This window comes from Drosophila simulans, chromosome 3R (assembly GCF_016746395.2).
Source record: "Drosophila simulans strain w501 chromosome 3R, Prin_Dsim_3.1, whole genome shotgun sequence".
In the NCBI taxonomy this organism is placed as follows: domain Eukaryota; kingdom Metazoa; phylum Arthropoda; class Insecta; order Diptera; family Drosophilidae; genus Drosophila; species Drosophila simulans.
Window position 1 is genome coordinate 5439697 of NC_052523.2, and position 19673 is coordinate 5459369.

General features: G+C 39.2%; 2 protein-coding genes across 30 annotated transcripts in view; one reads left to right on the forward strand and one right to left on the reverse strand.

Annotated features, from left to right (window-relative positions):
- The first annotated feature begins 172 nt into the window (after positions 1-172).
- LOC6727290 (Fanconi anemia group D2 protein) lies at positions 173-5577 on the forward strand. The gene is made up of 14 exons (XM_002102641.4): positions 173-371; positions 438-1192; positions 1284-1425; positions 1482-1550; positions 1606-1796; positions 1854-1926; positions 1988-2157; positions 2224-2711; positions 2767-2965; positions 3017-3139; positions 3201-4228; positions 4285-4509; positions 4565-4784; positions 4842-5577. Exons 1-14 carry the CDS (start codon positions 297-299, stop codon positions 5518-5520), a joined length of 4437 nt encoding a protein of 1478 aa, XP_002102677.1. The 5' UTR covers positions 173-296; the 3' UTR covers positions 5521-5577.
- Positions 5578-5709: 132 nt separating this feature from the next.
- Positions 5710-19673, reverse strand: part of LOC6727291 (heterogeneous nuclear ribonucleoprotein R) — a 53990-nt gene continuing 40026 nt past the window's right edge. For 5 of the 29 annotated variants that reach the window (XM_016175726.3, XM_016175736.3, XM_016175719.3 and 2 more), the window contains 8 exons: positions 19115-19248; positions 18919-19047; positions 18720-18860; positions 18543-18649; positions 18011-18129; positions 16095-16378; positions 13840-14101; positions 5710-10396 (listed from right to left, as the gene is read on the reverse strand). In XM_016175726.3, coding sequence (XP_016033814.1) covers positions 10221-10396; positions 13840-14101; positions 16095-16378; positions 18011-18129; positions 18543-18649; positions 18720-18860; positions 18919-19047; positions 19115-19248 — 1352 coding nt within the window. In that variant the 3' untranslated portion in view covers positions 5710-10220. Of the gene's footprint in view, positions 10397-10829; positions 11706-13839; positions 14102-16094; positions 16379-16725; positions 16769-18010; positions 18130-18542; positions 18650-18719; positions 18861-18918; positions 19048-19114; positions 19249-19673 lie in introns of those variants that run through there. The other 24 variants (XM_016175718.3, XM_039294475.2, XM_016175724.3 and 21 more) reach the window with 18 other exon arrangements.

Below are 19673 nucleotides of genomic sequence, written 5' to 3' on the forward strand. Positions count from 1 at the left end.
CGTTTCTTCATTTATTTTGTTAGTTTTTAGTTAGTAATGTTAAAAAAGTAATTATTTCTATAAGTGTTGAATAAATATTTAATTTTTAAAATCATTGGAAAATCGTAAAAACTGTGTAAGAATTGTTACGATATTGGTCGGTGCACTTAGCGAATTCACGAACCTCATCCGATAACGATAACAACTGATGGCAATGCTCGGTCACACTGCGTTGCATACGCGCCATTAAATTGTTTTGGTTTTAATATTTTGTGATTTAAGATTGTAGATTTAAGCTTATAAAGCTTACCAGTACTATGTATAAACAATTTAAGAAACGCTCAAAGAAACCTCTGAACACCATCGATGAGAACGCGACCATGAAAGTACCGGTAAGTGGACATACTTACCATTCGGAATTTGGAACTCCATTTACTTGAACAAAATCTGTATTTCAGCGCCTGGCGGAGACGACCACAAATATATCAGTTGAGTCATCATCTGGTGGGAGCGAGGAGAACATACCCGCCTCCCAGGAGCACACGCAGCGCTTTCTGTCGCAGCACAGTGCGATCCTGGCCGCCACTCTGGGTCGCACTCAATCCTCGAGTCGGAACATTGCAACGCTCTCACGGCAACCGAACAACTTTTTCGAGCTGGTCCTGGTTCGAGCAGGCGTCCAGTTGGACCAGGGAGATAGCCTCATCCTGGCCTGCGATCATGTCTCCATAGTCTCCAAGCTGCGGGACATCTTTACGAACGCCTCCTCGTACACCGACAAAATGGAGACTTTCAAGACGGGTCTGAATGCTGCCATGGCGCCCGGGTCGAAGCTGGTGCAGAAGCTCCTAACCGGATGCACCGTGGACGCAGCTGGAGAGGAACAGATCTACCAGTCCCAGAACAGCATGTTTATGAACTTCCTTATGATCGACTTCATGCGAGATGCCTGCGTGGAGGTGCTGCTGAACAAGATCGAGGAGGTGGCCAAATCTGATCGGGTCATCATGGGCAAAGCTGCTATTCCCATGCCACTGCTACCGCTCATGCTGACCCAACTGCGCTACTTGACCGCCTCGCACAAGGTGGAGATCTACAGTCGCATCGAGGTCATTTTCAACAGGGCCACGGAATCGGCCAAATTGGACATCATAGCCAATGCTGAGTTGATACTCGATGCCAGTATGCACGATGAGTTCGTCGAGCTGCTTAAGTAAGTAAAAATATTTAAAGCAGAGCAATAGAATTTGTGTACCGACTCAAGTGTTTTTTCTTATTAATCTTATAATTTTATTTCATTGCAGCATCAACTATTCCAGCACTGAAGACCTCTTCCACATGACCACAGTGCAAACTCTGGGTAACTTATCGCTTTCAGACAGAACGCAGGCCAAGTTACGAGTGCGCATTTTGGACTTCGCCACAAGTGGCCAATGTTCGGATGCGGTAATTTGAAAATTAGTCCGATACTGGAATTCTTTTTAAATGTTTTGCTATCTTAGATCTTGCCGCATCTCATAAGGCTGCTGCTTAACGTTCTGAAAATGGACACAGATGACAGCGTGCGCGACGTAAGACTTATCCTCCTTTCCCTAAGCATTCAGCACAAAGTTCGTTCAATTGCAGTTGATAGGCAGCCTGCGTGGAATCTTCAACTGGCGTCACACAAATGAGACGGAACAAATCTCGGCAAGAGAAGACAGTAAGAAGTCTCAGCTGGAACTTTTTGGCTACCTAGAACTAGGCTTGATACGATCGAAGAAGTTTTATCAAGCGTGCCAAAGGTCATCTGCTAGTGTGCCAGCTGCAGAATTTACGTGAGTACATGGATTAGTTTATACAAATTCAGGGCTTAAATAATTACGTATTTGCAGCTCCTTTGACATGATACTCCTGCTTTTGTTGATACACGTTAATGAAGATAATTCATTGTACATCGAAAATATTGTAAGTATTCCTTAAAAAATAAATAAATTTATTAACTTAATTACATTTACTAATTCGTTAGCTTCGACGTCGCATTAAACTGGAGCACATTACAGTGAGCATTTTGGAAGAGATACGTCTGCACTATAGACACATCCTGGAGCAGCACATAACCACACTGATGAACATCCTTCACGACTTTATGCGAGAGAAAAATCGCACCGTGTCCGATTTCGCCAAATCTTCGTACAGGTATGGTTACCTAAAGAACCCTAAATAAAAATCATATTAGTAATTTCTAACCAATTACTGTTGCAGTATACTTTTTAAGATTTTTAACTCGATCCAGAAAAATATCCTAAAGAAGCTGTTGGAGCTTACCTGTGACAAATCATCGCCCCACCTGACAACAATGGCACTGGAATTGCTTCGCGAGCTGCAACGAAAGAGCGCGAAGGATGTTCAGAATTGTGCCACTCTACTTATTCCCATGCTGGATAGGATAAGTGATCTAAGTCTCACACAAACCCGCGTTGCTATGGACCTTCTGTGCCATGTTGCCTTTCCGGATCCAAACCTATCGCCTTGCCTGCAACTCCAAGAGCAAGTCGATATGGTGGTTAAAAAGCAGCTCATCAACTCCATTGATAATATTAAAAAGCAGGGCATTATTGGCTGTGTGCAACTCATCGATGCAATGGCACGCATCGAGAACAATGGTGCTGATCGTGACGAGTTTATTGCCAGCGTGGAAAACGTCGATTCCTTGCCCGATGGCCGAGGCAAAATGGCTGCCAACTTAATCAGTAATAAAGTGCTGACATACTTAAACGTGTATATTAATAATTCTAATCTATGCAGTACGCACCGAGGCATCAATAGGAAATAGTACCGAGTCCTTAGCCCTGTTCTTTGAAGAACTAGCCACGGTTTTCAATCAGCGCAATGAAGAAACCTCCAGCTGCGACTTGGACAACCAATTCATTGCTTGGGCCTGCGACTTAGTGACATTCCGCTTCCAGGCAAGCTTTGTCACCGAGAATGTGCCCGAGACTTTAAAGTATGTACTGACTTTTAAACAAGTACTTCGCTAATTAAATGTGATTTTAAGGGGAATTAAACTGGAATATCAGTTAAATATCAATGAATTGGACGATACAGATGCAAACACTGAACCGGATGTCCTTAATATTGGCATAAATATCTCAAAACTGGTTTTATCACCCAAAGTGAAGTGAGTTCCTTATCTCATAAATTTCATAAAGCTTGCGTATCTTAACGTTACCCATTTACAGAGCTTGTGATTCTATATACGTGCTGGCTCCTATGTTCAACTATGTCAGGGTGCTGTACAAGCACCGCCACCAAGACAGCTTGGAGAGCATCAATGCCTTGCTAGGATGTGCCATTGTGTTGCCCTCATTCTTTGAGGATGAGAACTATGTGTCTATTTTTGACAACTTTGAGGCGGAGCAGCAAAAAGACATTTTGAGCATTTACTTTCACACCGTCAATTGGATGAGGGTGTCGATTAGCGCGTTTGCATCACAACGTGATCCTCCCACACGGCGTCGAGTTCTTTCTAGACTCGGAGAACTAATACGTATCGAGCAGAGAATGAAGCCCCTCCTGGCAAGAGCGCCCGTCGACTTCGTGGCACCGCCATATCAATTCCTCACCAACGTCAAGCTCTCGAACCAGAATCAGAAACGTCCAGGGCCTAAAGCAGCTACCAAACTAAACGCAACTCTACCAGAACCCGATTTAACTGGTAATCAAACATCGATCGCTGATTTCACGATTAAGGTTGGCCCGTGCAAGACCGTTAAGACGAAGACTGACTTTGAGCAGATGTATGGGCCGCGGGAGAGATACAGGCCAATGGAAGTGGAGATCATCATGCTCTTGGTCGAGCAGAAGTTTGTCCTGAACCACCAGCTGGAAGAGGAGCAAATGGGGGAGTTTCTTGGACTTCTGGAGCTACGTTTCCTGCTGGAAGACGTGGTACAAAAACTTGAAGCAGCAGTCCTTCGACATCACGATTCTTTTGATGCGGACAGTTTTAAGCCGCATCTGGCCAAACCGGAGGATTTTATTTGCGATCTACTTCCATGCCTACACGAGGTGAATAATCACCTAAAAACCCTGGCCGAGGCCATTGACAATCAGCTTACGGAAGTCAATCATGTGTACAGCAATCTGGATCTGTTTAAAGAGCAATTTTGCTATATCAAATCGTGTTTTGGCCTGTGCGTCCGGCTGTTTGCCTTGTACTTCGCCTGGAGCGAGTGGAGTGATAAGTCGCAGGAACAACTGCTCCATAGTAAGCCTTTTTAAATTTTCTGCAAACCTTAAAATGTAATGTTACTATTTTTGCAGAGTCTTTGCTTGAGCTACAGCCTAAGGCACAATGGAAGAGACTGGAGAAGCAAAGTGTTCCTCAGCTGGCCACCCTGACGTTTCAATACTTTCTAAAGTATGAGAAATCCGTCTTAAATCTTAGTACTGCAGTCCAGCTTCATCGTTTGCTGTGTAACTTGTTGAAGCTGGGCAGTTTACAGAGCGATGCTAGCCAACCGAGATTTCAGCAAGCCGAGGACTTACGTAAGCACTAACCATGAAATATGAAGTGCAATTTCAGAATTTATTACTCATGCAGGGATACTGTGTGGCACGCTGCTGCGCCGCAAATGGTTCCACTACTCTGGCACCTTTGACAAAGGTGGTCAGTGCAATATCTATTTGGACGAGCTGGTCAAGGGATTCCTAAAAAAGTCGACTACCAAGAGTCAAACCGAACTACTTACTGAGCTGGTTAAACAATGCAGCATACTGAATACGAAGGACAAATCACTGACTTCCTTCCCCAATTTTAAAAAGTAAGAAAACCAGTTGATCCGTATTTTGTATGTCTTATTAATTCTCTCCCCTTCTAGGGCCAACTTCCCACTTCTCTTTCGTGGACTGTGCGAGGTGCTTATTCACTCCCTAAGTGGTCAAGTTAGCGTCGACAGCCGTGGTGATAGATTGAAGCTATGGGAGTCAGCAGTCGATTTGTTGAATGGCTTGCTCAGCATTGTGCAGCAGGTGGAACAGCCGAGAAACTTTGGGCTGTTTCTAAAACACTCCCTGCTATTCCTTAAGTTGCTGCTTCAGCACGGAATGTCTGCTCTGGAATCTATTGTTCGGGACGATCCCGAAAGGCTAACAAGGTTTTTACACGAGCTCCAGAAGGTGACACGCTTTCTGCACCAACTCTGCTGTCATTCCAAGTCCATTAAGAATACGGCTATAATCAGCTACATTCCCAGCCTGCGGGAGACGATTGAGACGCTGGTCTTTCGAGTCAAAGCCCTCTTGGCCGCCAACAACTGTCATTCTGCTTTCCACATGGGAAATATGATCAACAGGGATCTTCACGGAGATTCTATTATAACACCAAGGAGTTCCTTCGCCGGCGAAGAAAACAGCGACGATGAATTACCTGCGGACGACACCAGCGTAGATGAAACCGTCTTGGGCGATGACATGGGCATCACCGCCGTTAGCCTGAGCACAAGGCCCAGCGATGGGAGTCGTCGGAGCAAGTCCTCCTCCCGCAGCAAATGCTTTTAAATAGCCTCCTAATAAGACCATTAAGGATTTCAAATAAATCAGTGACGTTGATGCAGAGTGATGGCGTTTCATTTGTTTTGTAGTCTAGAATTGAGCAGACGACGATGTTTGCATTCTTTATTTATTTCATTTTATTATCTGGATGCAATTTTATTTAATTTTCGTATTACAAATAATAACAAATGTATGTATATCAAATATTTTAGTACAATATGCTTCTTTTCATTTATTTTCTTCGTTAACAATAATTGTTTATTAAGACGTAAAAGTTGTTCTCCCATTTTTCTCACATTCGGCCTTCCTCTACGATGAACTCTGATTGTTTATTTTTATTATTAAATTTCCATTTGTTTTTATCTCGTAATAATTGGCGACGTTACGTTCACGGTTTATGAATCCCTTTCATACGTGTGGTATGTGTATGCAAATGTTTTGTGATGTTGTATATCAATTGGTAGTTTATAAAAGGGGTTTAAAATCAAATCAATCAAGTATAATTGGTTATAGGTATATGTAATTAAAAGAGCAAGAAAACACACACAAACTATAAATTTAAAGTAAAACAAAAATGGTCTACGCAAGTAATCCTAACGTGTGTGCAAGTATGCCTGAAACAGACAGATATTGTCTTCATGCAAATCAAATCGAGTGCTTTTTTTCCCTATTTTGTGTATCAAGAAGAAACAATCTTGGAAACATTCCAAAGGTATCGGATCCTTGCATCCACTGCCACTGTCCTTCATCTTTCTTTATAAACAGGTGCGCTTGATTAAGCCGATTCTTGAAATATACATGAAACGATTTAGTTTGCTGAAAAGGTTTGGAATAGGAATAATTTGGAATAGGTCGAAATGGTGTGTATATTTCAATTTACAATACAATCGTGTTTTTGATTTATTAATTTTTATTGTTTTCTTTATTTGCCAATTTTTCAAAACTTAAAACATTTTACACAAATTAATTTTAAAAATTTTTAATACGTACGCAGTCTGTTTAAAAGTAAAGTTAGATTATACACTCCTACGCCTACATATACATTATATACTCAAATATATATATTTATAGAGAAAGATATATATATATACTGTATATATAGATTTAGTAATTATGATTAAATCTTGCCTTTGCATCATCACAATTCATGTAAAGTTTTTCATTTTTTTCGCTCAGTTTCCATGCGCAGTTTGCAATTTGTTGTCCACCTTGCTTTCTTTTCTTTCTTTCATGATTCCTCTCGACTTTAATTCTGTTTATTTATGTATATTCAGTATTGTGTTGCTTTTGTTAAAGGTTGAAATTTACACACGTATACAATTATTGTTATTGTTATTGGTATTGTATTGTTATTGTTGTTAGATGAAAGATAATTTTGCTTGCGCTCCTCTTCACAATACACAAAGATTTTAAACCAATTAAACAGCTAAACAAATTAGTTCTTTAAGTATTTAACATTAGTGATTTATGTTAGGTCGTAAAAATATTTTGCTAAAAATTAATATTCATAGTTTAATATATATAACATACTATTGAAAACTTAAGCGCACAAACAAAACTAAATATTCAAATTAAAAACTAATTTTGCCAAACGTTTTTGCTTTCCCGAAAAATTAAAACAAAAATTACAAATTACAATATTTAACACAATTAGGGGTTTTGGGAGGTATTGGGTCAAGGGAAAGGGAGGGGCGGTTGGTCTTGCAGGAAAATTTGGGCTTCCAAAGAAAGGTTTCTAATTAACGGCACATGATTTTAGGTAAAAAATTTCGCACTCCATTTTTTCGAATCGAAATCGGTAAACTTGAACGGATTGTGTAACAATTTGCCAATTGGGTTATAGATTTAGTTTAGTTTTAGTTTACAATAGAAAAAACACATTAACAATAAAAACTTACAAATTAAATTACAAATTTAAAACAATATAAAATCAGTACAGTTATCGAATTAAACAAATCGTTAAAATTAATTATATTTATATATTTGCAATTTGAATTGGGTTCAAAGGTTTTAAGTCACCAAATGTGGAAATTTCCAGGGCGAAAGTCGAAAATTTTGCATGCAAAAAGACGCGGCGTTGTAGAATTTTCATAATTCACTTTCTTATTAAATTAATTTATCTGCTGTGTTTGTGTGTGTTTAAGAAAAAAATGATTAAAGTTTTAAAATTACTTCTCCGTTTCTTTTTCGAAGGCAACAATCAATTGCAGTTGCGTGAAATGCTCTCTCTCAAAAAAAAAGGTAAAATATTCAAGGAAACTCGTAAGGAAACTTATCAAACATAAAAAATGGGTAAGTAGTTAATTTTAGTAATTTGTCTCTTGTTATTGTAGTTAGAAAATGGCGCACACTTCTCATCATCCCCTACAACGACAGTTTACTTTACTTTAATAATTATGTGTATATGTGTGTGTGAGTGTGTGTATGTATGTGTTACTAAATTTAAGCTTAACTATGGTCATTTAGAATTTGTTGTATATATTCTCTTATTGTTTGCGGCTAATATTATGTATTTAAAGTTCTTTGCTGGTTGGCAAATTTTGCGCAAGTTTTAATTCATTATTTAATTCATTTCATTTTGTTTTCGTTTGTTTTATTTTTGTTTTTTACTTTAGGCAACTGTTTGGTGTGTATGTTTTTGTGTGTCTGTGTCTGTGTAATTTAAATTTAAAAAAGTTATTGTTTTAGGCTTATGCTGAACAATGTTCATAGATACGTTTTAAAACACACGCGTCTTCATTAACTGCCAACAGTTTGTATTTTGCTTTATACTTGAGTTCAAAATTGGAAGTATTCTTTCGTTAGTTTAAAACTAATTTATATATTTTGTTTTTTACATTTATATATATTAATTAACTTTTTGCTTTACTTGAGATCTAGCAATAGCGGAAACGTAAACGACAGGGTTCTTCGTTCTTCAACCAAACAATTTTGTTGTCGAAATTTTGCAAAATAGAACAGAAAACGGGCAAGTTTGTTTCAATAATTTTCCCTATACGACGATTATAAACGTATTTTGACACGTGTGTGGCTTTAATTTTTTAGGCATGGAGCTAGTTTAAGTTTGCAAGTCAGCTTGATATATTTTTAGTTAATCCTTAGTGTTTTCTGTGTGCGTAGCCAGTTATAGATGAGTAAAGGAAAGTGGGAAAAGAGTTTAATCTGAATTTGATATTAGTTAAGAGGACTTTAATTGAATTCCTAGCTGTTTTAGGTCTTCTGCTAATTCGCACTTGAGCGTTGGCTAATTTTATTTTATTGGATTTTATGATTTTTAGTTCTCACGTGTTAATATTAAGTATGCGTTAGTGTTGTTAAAATTTATAATCAATTTACTTTAGGTTTGTTATTTTACTGGTTCGTGATGTGTGTGTGTTTTGTCTACTCCGTCATCCTAATTCGTTGCTTCGATTCGCAGACATTAGTCACATTGTGTTGATTTGCGATTTTGATCTGCCCTATCAGTTATCAGTATTATCAGTGAGTTTAGGTGTAGTTTTGTTTGTATGTGTGCAATACTTAGCTCTACGTATCGTATCTTTTGTTTACTTGCGACAGATAATTGATTTTCGAAGTTGCCTAAAACTTACGTTGTTAAAAAATAGTCGGTTTTCAAATTTATGCAGAAAGTCTTGCCAGTTGCCGTCGCCAGTCGCATTGTATAACAATGCTGGCTGCGTTTTAATTTTTGTATTTGCTTATCGTTCACATTCCATCTAATTAATAATTTGTTGTTTTTGTTTACTTTTTACTTTGTCAGTCAATGTTCCTCACTAAGCTTTGCTTTTAAACGCGCCTCTGAGCCTGATCTCCATCTCGATCTCGTCTGTCTATATGTGTTTTCAAATATGTATCTTGCTTCAGCGCTCGCAATTTTCCAGTACGCATATAAATGTAGTAAAATGTCATCGAGTCGAATTGATTTTGAATTTGCCTGCTTTCGTATTGTTTTTCTTTTTTTTCAATGTATAAAAGGGTGCTACATGCTGCTTAAGATTTAAAATCAATCTGTACGGGCTTAGACTGCTCTCTCTATATAGTTATAGATAAATATATTTTATACTTTGAAATTTTCGTATAGGTTTTGCTATATATGCTCAATTATTGTTTCAATTTCGAGTTAAAAACGCTATGAGACAAATTTCCTTATACACTTGTGAACTTTTAAAACGATTTGACTTTGGCTTATCTAAGTGGTGAGGCTGACGCTTTTTAAAAATGTCTCGGGAGAATCTGCTAAATTGTGGTTTCGCTAAATCAAAGGATTTCGTTTAAAATGCTCTGCTGCAAGGGCTATTTAGTGATTACATACAATACAATACATATACTACTCGACATATTTTTGTTGCTGCTATTGCTGATTTCTTGACTTGATTTATGGTTATTTTGAGGGACGAAATCTACGGCGTTCATAGCTAAAGAACTAAGTTCGAAACGAGTCTCTTTAACAATGCTTTTCAATTGTTGCTAATTGCGGTTCTTATGCCTTATATATTGTTTCTGGAAATTAAATTTATTGCTCTTAAGAACGGTTGCTATGTGTTTTTTACTATGACGCGAAGGATTCGATTCTTCTCCAGGATGTCGCTCGGAGAATATTGTTATTTCTTTTTTTTTATGGCTGTAACTTCCTTGTGTGGTTGCTGTTGTTGTTGTAGTTGCCGTTAATGATGCTTTTACTGATTCAATTGGGTTGCTGTGTGGTTTTAACTCCATGCCGAAAACGTATCCATGTACCACTGTTCACCATTGGTGCCTAAAGGTTGCTGTGGTAGCGGTAAACTGCCCCAACTGCCGCCATTTCCTATTAAACCGCTCGGGTAACGTCGCTTAACATCTGCTGGATTTTGGTGACCTCCATCGAACTTACGTTTACCGACTACTGCGGATGGGTGACCGCGATCGGTTGTGGTGTTGGAATTGGCATTGGTGTGTTTGGCAGCATTCGGTTGGTTTTTGGTGTGAGTTTTGGTGTGTTGGTGTTTTTTTTTTTTTGTTGGGTTGGGTGGTGTTGTTGGGTGGTGGAGTTTTTCAAAAGAAAAAAAAGAGAAAGAGAGTTAAAAATGTTGTTAATACAAAAATGGTTCAAAGTTGTTGCTATTATTGCTTTGTTTTGGTCTTGGTTGTTTTCGGTTGGATTTAGTTCAACTGGTCTATGGTTCGAATGGGGTTTCTTGACGTTGTATTAGTTATTTTAGTAGCACAATTTGATTGATGATTTTGTCCAGGTTGATTTCGTGTCTTTTTCTTTTGGCTAGTAAGTAGGGGGAAGATGGTCGTTTCAGTGTTTTCCAAAAAATATCAAAGACAACACATTTGATCATTGTTCGTTTAATTTATCTCATCATTGTTTAGTTTATACACATCACAAATCGAGAAATCGTGGTAACTTGACATAACGCCAGGGACTTGGGACTTGTTACATGTACAAATATATGGTGTTTGGGGTGTGTGACTATGATGTTAACATATAGTGCATATAGTGTATTTGTGTGTGTGTGAGTGTGTGGTTAACAATTACCAAACGTGTTCTTTTTGTAAGTAAAACATTGTACATGATATTATCGCCTGACACATGAAACATGGAACACTGAGCACAGCTAACATGTTGTGTAGCGGCGATAAATGGGACAGTGTAATAAAAGGGATCGTCCGCCAGATCAGTGGATCCCTGGACCGGAGGAAAACAGAGCGCTGTACTTGAAAGACTTGGGGATTCTTCGTGTATCTATAAGTGGGGCTGGTCTTGACTGGGTATGCTGGTGGTCCACTCCTAGCTTGTAATTTGGAATTTTGCAAGGACTTTCGGGGACTGAACTGATCTGATCTGGCGCTAAGGATTTTGATGTTTGAGAGATGCGTGATGTGTGATGATTGATGAGTGTTCTTGAATTCGCCTCGATTGGCAATGACGAGATTCTTCGTTTGGATTTGATTTCGAAAGGAAGATGATTTGACTGGTTTGCTCTGGTTACAGAGTTTTATTCGGACTTCCGCTTGGATTTCTTTTCTTTATCTGGTCGAGACGACTTGGACTTGTGGGCATTCTTCTTGTACTTGTGTGACTTGTTTTTATGTGACCTATGGACTTTACGCTTCTTCACCGGAGAGCGACTCTTGTCGCTGTCCAAGGATGTGGCCGATGAGCTACGCTTAATTACCCTCCATAAATGTCTTGAATGCAGCTCCAGCTAGAAACAGATTTAGGTTTTTGATTTTGATTTTGATTTTGAGAGTGTTTTGTTTTGCATTCATTTGTGTGTTTCTCGTTTTTTGGATTTGTTTATATATTTCTTGCTGATACAAAACAAAGCGATCGTTTGTATATGGCAATGAGCAAGTGTGTGTGTGTGAAGCATTCTTACAAAGGAACTTAATAAAAAGGAGTCTTCCTTGAGGACAAAAGTATCTACTAAATACAGCCACAAAAATGTAAAGCGTGTTCAAAACGGAAGCATGTGAACGGTGGGTGGGTGGTTGTTTGTGGTTTGGTTGGTGAAAGGGTGGAGGGGATTGGGGGTATTGTGTGGTTCGCTTCTCGAGGTCGAGGTCAGCACGCTTTTGCCAGACGGTGTTAGTCAACCCACATTTTAGTGAGGCAAAAACGTGATCTGGTTGGGGTTCTCCGCTATATGTATATAGGCAACAAATTATAACAAAAATTGATTGGTGTGAGTGTGTGTGCGTGTTGTAAACATAATACACGAATCGATTAGTATTTGTTCATACGTAAAGTAAATAAAAACGATCTCAGTTGGCATTGGATTGGTGTCACCCTGTGTATGAATATGATATGTATGAAAGGTTAACGGTGGTTATATTATACATACATATGTAGGTCATATGGGTATACAAGTGAGTAGGTTACTAAACTATTTTAATTTTTTTTATTATTGTTTTTTTTTTGGGCTTTGCAAAGCATGTTGGATAATTATTAAACAAGACTCACAGTTCGATATACATAGAATCACAAAATATTATATGTATATGGTTAAAGTAATGGGCTAGAATATAAGTAATGTATAAATAAAGGTTTTATATTTAGACTTGTGCAATCGCAATCGATCAGGTCAATCTTGAAACGCGTTTCATTTGTATAAGTATATTATTTGTAACTGGTGGCGCGGGGCGAAAAAAAAAGACAAAAAATTATATACACGTACGTCAAAATTTTGGAATGGGTTTTTTGGATCTTTTTGGCGGGATGGAGTCTTTCGATAGGCGGTTGGATGTGTTAGGGACAGAACAGTGGAAGTAATCGCAACGGAGACGTGTGCTAATCATGATTAATCAGCTCCGCCCACTCGACTCCTCCTCCTCTTCGACTCTCTATAGCGCTTAATTAGTAGGTGACAATAGATTCCATGGATTTTCTGTGCCTGGGTGGTGGGTGGGTGTGGTTGGACATAAATACTAATCGATTCATAAACGTTTACAGACATGGCTCATATACAGTTAGGTACATATTCAAGACAATATGTGTATGTAAACAATTAATCAATTTGTTATATTTGGCTTCCATATACATACATAGGCGATGTTTGTTTCAGTGTCAGTGTGCGTGTGCTTGTGTGCGTGTGTGGGGCGTGTCTAATGGGCATGGCTGTAAATTGCTGCTTACAGTTGGTTGGGAGTCAAAAAAACAAAGTCAAGGCATGCATCAAAAATCGTAGCATACATCTCAGCGCTGAGCAAGTAATGAAAATCAAAGTGAAACACAATTGTAAGCAGCAAGGGGGCACACAACTGTTAGGATGACAAGGAGACATTTAGGTAAAGTATTGAAAACTATGATTATTCGATAAGAAAGTATAAGAAAATAACCAAATGGTTTAAACTTTACAACATTTAAAACAGTCACAAATGCGATACACACGACATAAAAGTGATTTTTAAATTTTTTTTTGGAACTCGGGTAGGGGATTCACACTATTTTAAAATCTCTCGTTCGTATTTGTAGTGGTGCGCGTGATGAGTGTGTGTGTATGTTGTTTGGGGATGTGGGTGGTGTGTCGTTTGCATGTTTACATTTTACTTGGCTTTACTTATAATTGAATTGAATTTGACATTTGCAATGTATATATTCTCTCAAGTTTGACGCTGTTGTTTGGCTTGATTATGCAGATTTCATTTGGCGCAGGTTGTTGGGATTCGATTTGCTTTTGTTTTGCTTTGATTTGGATTGAATTTGAATTTGAATTTGATTGGTGGTTTTTGTTGTTTGTTTTGGCTTAATTTTGGTTTTAGTTTTGTTTTTGTTGAGGTGTAGTATTTTTCTGAGATTGGGATACGAGTAGAACGTTCTTTGTGTTTTGTTGAGCTCACCTGGTAAATTTTGTAGCGGCTTGACGTGCTGGGTGCCACGAGCGCTGGGACGCGTTGGCACCACCCCACGGACCCCCCCGGTTGCTGCCGGCGCCCCCTGACCGGTGGCCCCCCGCTGAGCTACCGCCGCCGCCGCCTGTCCCGCCGCCGCTGCCGCTGCCGCCGCCTGTGGCACTGTTTGGGCCCCCAGACGACTGATGCTGCCACGTTGGCCAACGACTCTGCCACGCGGTACTGTGATTCCATGCCCACGACCAACTCCCTACACATCATTAGCATCGTCGTCATCATAGTCATCAGTATTTTCGGTCGTCGTCGTCATCATCATCATCATTATGGTCATTATTGCATGCATTGGTTGCGATTGTGGGATGGTGTGTGTATGTGTAGGTGTACGTGTGTGTTTTTGGTGTGTGTGTGTGGAGTGGTTGGTGGTTTGAGAGCATGTGTTTTGCATTTCCAGATTCGGATCCATTTTCCATCATTTTCGGTTATCCATCGGCCGTTGTTTTGGTTGTATTGCGTTTCGATTTGGGTTTGAATTCAGTTTTTTGGGTTTCGAGATATTTGTTCGAATAGTTGCGTTTACAATTTTCCAATAGCATTAGCATGTTTTTCATACATTATTAAATGTGTTTGTATATATATGGATCGCCAAGATAATTGTCAAATTTTGGTCATTTCAAATTTCGAATCGAACAGAAGAGTAAGCGAAATAAATAACGTTTTTGAATTGATTTTGAATTTGGAGTGTCGAATCGATGAGAATTTGGAATTTGGAGCGGTTGTGTTGTCGGAAAGGGGTCAGAAAAACGGTATTCGTTGTGGTTTTGGAATCGAAAGGTAAACGATAGATTTTGGATTTAGATTTGGTCGTTTGGTTGGTGGTTGGTTTTCGATTTGATTTGAATTTAGATTGGTGGCAGAGATAGAGTTGGCAATTTTAATGTGGGTTGGTTTTTTTTTTTTTGGTTTTGACGAACATATATATAATTTTTTTTCAAGATTTGTTGTATTTTGTCATATTGTACCGAAAAACAAATAAATTGTTTGTATATAGATAAGTATATAACAAGAACACATAAAAAGAAAGAAAAGAAAAGAAAAATCGAAATAAACGCGTTAGATTCTTGGTGTAAAACTGTTTGTTTGATTGTACACATACACGATGTAATGTATGCATATAAATTATGTATTATTTATATAGAAATTACTAGATGTATAGTAGACACTGTTCTCTGTATTCTGTGTAGACTGAGTGAGCATTTAACTAGTCAATTGGGTATTATAATATACTTATAACAACGGATCTGGGGCACAAAAGTTTGTTTTGCCTCTTGCGATTGACACAATATTCAAAAAATAACTTTACCATGTTTGTAAATTTGTTTTGTATAACGTATGTAACTAAAGTACAATAAGCGTATGCGGTTAATTGGATTAAAAATTAAAGCGTTGCGTTGCGTTGGAAACAATAAATAAATGAGTAACTTAACATAAGGTGCGCAATCGTAATAAAAAGCGCTTCACTTAATTGCTAAAAAATTAATTAAAATTAAAATTAAAACGTCAGCACGCCGTGTTCAGCTCATAAATATATTATTTAAAATGGTTACTTCGGCCTGGCAATTAAAATTATAAATAATTAGGCAGGTAGGGTAGGTATACGTACAAGCAAAGCATAAGCGTAAGTTAAGCGTAATAAAGCACCGTTTGTGTTAATTTATCAATTGCGGCGTGGCACGGCGAGTCCTTAAATTATTGGATGATGGGTGTACTTCCATGGGTGTGGGTGTGGGTGTGTTAGGCGAAACAAGCAACAAATAATCCTTGTTCCGGCAATGGGCGTGCACGTGTGTCTGTAGGTCGTGTGTGGGCGTGGCATGGCTTTTGGGTGTTTTTTGGGTGAGTAGTGGGTGTTTTCATTTTTTTGGTGCAATTTGGCAGCAAGAGACGTGCAAATTTTGACTTTATAAACGAAACAAAGAGAACATATTTCGGGGGAAATAAAGTTAAAGCCAAATGATGAAGCGTTTGTTTAACAAATCAAAGTACAAAATACAAAGCAAACAGTAAACTAACTACGGAAAGGGAAAGGTAATCAGCTGAGGGCATTTAAGTATGTAAATTTATCTAAATCAAAATTGACTCTACAAATCTTGTGTTTCTGTGTGCGTTGTGTTCTCGATCTGTTTTCAAATTATACACCGATTCGAAGGGAGCTAATAATCAAGTTTCGATTAGTTAAAACGCACCATAAGGCTCGGGGAAGCACTGGGACCACTGGCCGATCCTCTGGCCGATCGCTGTCCACTAGCCAGCGGTGAATTCTGGGAGCCGCCGGCCGAGAGCGGAGGCACCGTACCGCCGGATGCACTACCTCCTGCTCCTCCCCCGCTGCCCCCGCCGCCACCGTTCGGGTAATCATAGTAGTTGTAATCCCCATCAAAAGAGCGGTACATGTCATCGTAGTAGGACTCATTGTTGCCAAAGTACCCTTGGCGATAGTCCGAGAAACCGAAGAAGTCGTAAAAGTAGTCTAAGGGGTTTTAGGTAGGGTAGGGATGGGATGATTAGGTAGGATAATTAGGATTGGGATTTTCGAATGGAGACATTAACCCCCCCTATACCTCTAGCTATCATATGCTGCCAATTGTTCACTTTGCCAATTTGCAATCGAATCGGGCGCGTACTGAGAGAACGCAACAATATAGTCGAGGATATATATGGTTTAGTGGTATTGTCTGTGGCTGTTGGTTTGGTGGGCAGTTTGGTGGGTTGGTGGCTTCGTGGTTTGGTGGTTTAATGGTTTAGATGTCACACTAACACACGCGATCGAATCGGTACGGTATGTGGCTTAAGTAGATGAGACTTAGGGTTACTTACCGGTGATATAACATCAAACAGTATACAGGGTGCTTAACATTCGCTACACAGAGAACACAATTGCAACATTTAATTATCGTAAACAACTATGGACAACGTTTAAGGTTAAATGTCTATGTCTATATGCTTTGGTTATGGATTGAGTGTGTGTGTTCGTAATGCCCTGCACTTGCGACACAGAGAGTTCGGATCGGAGGATCGTCGGATCGTTGGAGTCCGAGATGGGTTTTAATAAAGAACAATAAAGAAAGTAAAACTGGACAACATCGATAAGGAAATAAATACGGGCATGCAAATAAACCGAGGATAGTAATTACTGTGGAAATAAACATAGCATCGACATATAACTTGCAAATGCGAGAGTATACAAATAAGAAAGAAACAACATTTACGATTAGTCAGATGGGGAAAAGTAATAGAATTCGGTGAGAAATTGTTACACTCGGTTACTTCAATTGATTGCCAATGGTTGTCGGAGATCTTAAGGTTAGTTAGTGGGTTAATCTCAATCTAGCTGGATACGTTTTCTCACTCGACTGGGACTCGAGGGCAGTGCTAAGCGTGACTTAGGGCCTTTTGGGTGAGGGTGAGAGTGAAAGTGGGAGTGTGCTGGCTGGTGTGTGTGTGTGTGTGGTTTCTGTTTTTGGGTGGGGGGCGATCATACAAATGTTAGTGGATAGCGCGCGCTTTCTAAATCTTAAAGAACTTAAACGATGAGGCGAGGAGAAATTAAAACCAAGATAAACAGAGGGTAACAAAACGTTGCGTTCGATGGCAGACATGATATAGGTATATCGTTGAACTTAATTCTTAAACTGCAGACCGTATTAGTGTTAGGATCAGTAGCTGCTGCTGCTGCTGCGGCTTTTCGGTTAGAAACTCGAACTAAAGTCTAAAAACAAACCTAGAAGTTACTGGATCAATACTCGATCGATACGCTATGTGTATGTGTGGGTGTATGTGTGGTGTTAGTGGTGTGTGTGTGAGTATGTGAGTGTGCCTAAACAACTCGGCTAACTGACTACTACGAGTACGAGTACGAGAACTAAACCAAATTAACAAAAGTTATAAAGTATTTTTTCTCAATTGTGTAGAGTCCCGAAAGTGAAGGCGCCTGCGGCCTTGGCTCTCCTCCTCCTCATCATCAATATTAACATCAAATAGCAAATATCAATATCAAATAGCATAGCCATTGGCAGGCTATGCATATACATACAGAGAGACATCTAGAAACACGCATCCGACGGATGCGGCCATATTCACTTGCCAAATTTGCCAAACTTACCGTATTCGCGAGGTATCGGCGTACGCAGCGGCATGCGCGCCCCTGGGCGCATGGGCGTCAAGGACATTATGCTAGGATGTGTCGGCGACAGGTTTCTGTATGGAGACAAGGTTTCAAATCTTTACAAGGTAATCCCACACGCAGATGGCATTTCAATATATGGATTGATTTTATACGGTTTGGTTATGGTTTTTGGTTTTCGGTTTGGTTTAAATTGGTGTCGTGTGCGGGGGACAACAAAGTATTTCATTCGCGTGGCGGGCAATTGGCAAAGAATGAAAGAAAGAAAACAATAACAGAAAATATAAGTATAATTAATAGACTGCTTTAAATGGTGGCGACTTGAAAAGCAAACAGACATATTCAATTTGGATTTAGCCGAAATGGAATGTCCCCAAGGGATTGCATTTGATTTTGAGTTATTTTTGGATTTTGCGCCAATCTGTGGTAATGTTGGTGTTGCTGTGCTAGACAAGTTTTAAGTCAGAGCTTCTGGTGTGGAGTTTAGAAGGGAGTTGAAGGAGATACATACCCCACGATCCCGGGACGCGCTTGCATCATTTGCATCATGCGGCGCTCACGAGCACGCAGAATCTCCTCCTTTTTCTTTTTGTCCGAGGGGGGTTTGGCTAGAGAGACCTGCAAAGATCGAAAGCGAATCTGTTAGATAAAGAACTTCAAGCTATATATATATTTATGTGAAACCCACCTCAATATTCGAGGCGCCGATCTCCTTGCCATTAAGGCCACGCATAGCTTCGACGGCGCTATCACGATCCTCAAAATGTATAAAGGCATAGTCTTTAATTTTCTTAACGCGCTCCACTTTTCCGTATTGCTCAAATTGTTCCTGTTAATTAAATGTTATTAGATTGAAGCTTAGGTTTAGGTTTCCCCAATGGTCTCACCTTCAGTTTATCCTCTGAGACGTCCTGGGTCAGATTTCGCACATAAAGAACTTTAACCTTGGACATAGTTTGCTCATCCGGCTCCTCCTGTGGATCGGCCCAGTCGACTATTATATCACATCCCCAAACCTGGTGAAGGATCACTCTTCTTGTTAGCAAGTTTATCCGAATGAATGTATCGCAAATTCGGTCTTACCTTAATTCTTCCTGTGCCAAGTCTTCGTTTGGCCAAAGACGCCGCCTTGTGTGACTCGTACTCAAGAAAGCAAAAGCCGCGATTCTTTTTCTTATCATCTGGCGAACTGTATATGATTACCTCGTATAGGCCAGCTATAGGTTCAGATTCGGGATCAGGTTTATTTTTAAATAAAGAAAATATTCATTTGAGTACAGTAAATATAGACCGTGTTATCAATTCAAATGCAATATGGTTAGTTGGTTGCATATGTAAAAATCGAAACGAAAGTAATACAACAAAAAAGTATTTGTATCTGTACCGGTATTGGCAGGTGTTTGTTTGTGTGCGAGAATGTTTGAGAGCACAGGTGATAAGACACTGAGACGCACTCGGATCGAGTATATATATATGTATATATATATATATATATATATATATATATAGGTAATTGGAAACTGGATTACATTTTGAGAGGAAACGCACAAAATTTACACGACAATCGAAGGGGTGTTTCGCTATTTATTTTGTCCTGTAAAGTAATGTGCTTTTCCGTAATCTGAATCTCTATATAATATGT

Bases quoted from the DNA above. Each gene is read 5' to 3' on its own strand.
- LOC6727290 (XM_002102641.4), top strand. From the start codon at position 297: ATGTATAAACAATTTAAGAAACGCTCAAAGAAACCTCTGAACACCATC. The intron at 1,193-1,283 runs GTAAGTAAAAAT...ATTTCATTGCAG, and splicing joins GAGTTCGTCGAGCTGCTTAA to CATCAACTATTCCAGCACTG. The intron at 4,510-4,564 runs GTAAGCACTAAC...TTACTCATGCAG, and splicing joins TCAGCAAGCCGAGGACTTAC to GGATACTGTGTGGCACGCTG.